General features: G+C 65.7%; 2 protein-coding genes across 2 annotated transcripts in view; both read right to left on the bottom strand.

Moving 5' to 3' along the window:
• Positions 1 to 1,087, bottom strand: part of SLC33A2 (solute carrier family 33 member 2) — a 2,466-nt gene extending 1,379 nt beyond the window's left edge. Inside the window, 1 exon segment of the mRNA XM_006162445.3 lies at positions 3 to 1,087. Coding sequence (XP_006162507.1) covers positions 3 to 318 — 316 coding nt within the window. The 5' untranslated portion in view covers positions 319 to 1,087.
• Positions 1,088 to 1,830: 743 nt separating this feature from the next.
• The window catches only part of GPT (glutamic--pyruvic transaminase), a 2,677-nt gene continuing 2,183 nt past the window's right edge, over positions 1,831 to 2,324 (bottom strand). Inside the window, 2 exon segments of the mRNA XM_006172323.3 lie at positions 1,831 to 2,042; positions 2,176 to 2,288. Of these exon segments, the coding sequence (XP_006172385.2) occupies positions 1,952 to 2,042; positions 2,176 to 2,288 (204 nt within the window). The 3' untranslated portion in view covers positions 1,831 to 1,951.

The following is a 2,324-nucleotide window of genomic DNA, read 5'->3' as shown; positions in this document are numbered from 1 at the left end:
CAGCAGCAGCCCCACCATGGTGGCAGGCAGCCCAGCCTGGCCAGCTTCCCCAGGAGGCAGCGCCGCCAGCAGCCCGCACGCCAGGCCCAGGGCTGCCGTGCTGAGTATCAGCCAGGCCCTCGGGGAGCCCCGTGTGTCCACCAGCGGCGCCCACACAAGCTTGAATAGCCAGGGTGCACACAGCACCTTGGCCAGCCCCACTCGCGTCAAGGACAGGCCCTGGGCCCGCAGCAGCACGGGCAGCAGGCCGGACTGCAGCCCGTAGGGCAGGCCCTGCACCAGGTAGAGGCCCGCCAGCGGCAGCAGCTTCCCGTGCATGGCCCGGCTTTGGGCGGCTCAAGCTGGGTTCAAGGCCCAGAGAGCAAGTTCGGGACGGGGTCTGGTAGGTATGGGCCCATCAGCGGGGACTCAGAGGTCACACCCGGCTTGCCTTTGGGGCTGGGGGCAGGCGTGTTCAGACTCAACTGGGGGAGTCCGGACGCGTGCCCTTGGGTCTTAGGTTATCGGTACCCCAGAAGAACCGAGGCCTAGTCCAAAGGGGAGCGGCATGTCCTCGGAGGGGCGAGCGCTGCTCCAAACACCCGGCGACCTGTGGCTCCCAGCATGCCGCGCGCGGGTAAGGGTAGGGCGGGGCCCTCCCGGAACCTCCAAGAGGAGCCCGGATCGGACAGAGCGCGGACGCCGCGTTCGCGGAGCCCCGCAGCCCCTAGTCCCGCGCCACCGGAAGGTTGCCTGCGCCACCGGGACCCCTAGTAGCCCTGGGCGTCGGCTCTCGGGCGCCCCCTGGCGGTTAGCCTGGGTGCGGCGCCTGGCCAGGCCTCGTCAGGTTGCGCGGGCACACTCAAGTCCCTCGTGGGCCGGAGGGCTCAGAGGAAAGCGGCAGGGTCCGGCCTCCACGCAGCAGTCCACCTGCGTCCAAGGCCCTGTCCTCTTGTCTCTGCAGTCGCCAGCCCTGGTCCCTCCCAGGGTTATCAGATCCCCTACAGAAGTCTGGCGTCTGACCTGGAGCCCGGTTGCTACAGCACTCAGCCCCGTCCCCCCAGCAGCCGCATGGAGGAGCCAGCCTGGTCAGTCCCACTGTGGGCGCCATTTACCATTTCGCTGTGATGTGGCCTCAGTCCTCTTCCAACGCAGTGGCCACAGAAGGCCACAGCAGGGGGACTGGTGTGGAAGGTTTAGGCCCACCCGCGACCTGGAGGCCCTGGAGTGCCCATGGCAAGGCTAGGAGAGCCTGGTGACTCAGACAGTGCCTGTCCCTGCAGTGGCTCCTCCCCTGGCCGTCCCCAGTTCCAAGCCCCAGAGCCTGCCCAGGCCTGGAGCAAGTTGTAGGCACCAGGGCCAGCATGTTTCCTGTGCTGCTGAATTCAACCTACAGTGTGTTCTCAGCCTGAGGCTCCTCTGTAAAATGGGGGCCATTGCAGTTGCCTCGGATGGTGGGCACACAGGCTGGGTAACCCACAGCAGGTCCTGCCCAGCAAGCAGGCAGGGCACTGGCCTGCCTCCCTCTCCCCTCTGTCCTGCTCCAGGACAGCGACACAGGCAGGCGACCCCACTGCTCCCAGCTCCAGGCCTGCAGTCCCCACGGAGGTGCGTCCTCATGCTTCCTGTGGTCTAATGTACACGTGACGTGTGTCAGCCTGTCTCGGCCCCAAGCTCCGAGACTGCTGTGGAGACCCTAAGCTGACCGGAGGCCCATGTCTGCAGGGGGAATAGGTGGACGCAAGTCAGAAAGGCATCTCCTAGGGAGCCCTGCTTGGCCATGCCTCCCAGAGGCAGGGCTATGTCCATTCGGCTGAGTCAGGCCTACACCAAGCCACAGTCACACCAGGCCCCAAGGCTCACACTGCCACCGGCTTTATTAAGAACTGCAAAGGCAAGGCCCAGCCGGAGTCCAGAGGGCTCCGGAGATCCAGCACCCTGGCTGCAGCCCATCGGGGCTCAGCTGGGAGCCTCAGGAGTACTCGCGTGTGAACTTAGTGTGGAACCAGCTCAGCTTCTCCAGCAGCGGCCGCAGCTTTTCCATAGGGGGCAGAATGGTCATCCTGAAAGGGGCAGATGGTCAGCAGAGGAGGGGAGGCAGGCGTGGCCTCAGTGGAAGTGGTTGAGGCCTCAGTGGAAGAGGCTGTGTCGTTATCCTCCACCCCATCACCATGCACAGGTGGGGCCTCGCCTCACCGGAAGTGGTAGGTTCCCTCTCGCTGCCCAAACCCGCTTCCGGGTACCACGCAGATGCCAGTCTCCTCCAGGAGGCAGAGGCAGAAGAACATGTCAGGGGCTAGACCCAGCTCCTGGAGGGCAGCAGCACAGGTCAGGGCTGGATCGCG

This window comes from Tupaia chinensis, unplaced genomic scaffold (genome assembly GCF_000334495.1).
Source record: "Tupaia chinensis unplaced genomic scaffold, TupChi_1.0 Scaffold140061_1, whole genome shotgun sequence".
Classification (NCBI taxonomy): Eukaryota; Metazoa; Chordata; class Mammalia; order Scandentia; family Tupaiidae; genus Tupaia; species Tupaia belangeri.
This window is presented reverse-complemented; position numbering and strand designations above follow the sequence as displayed.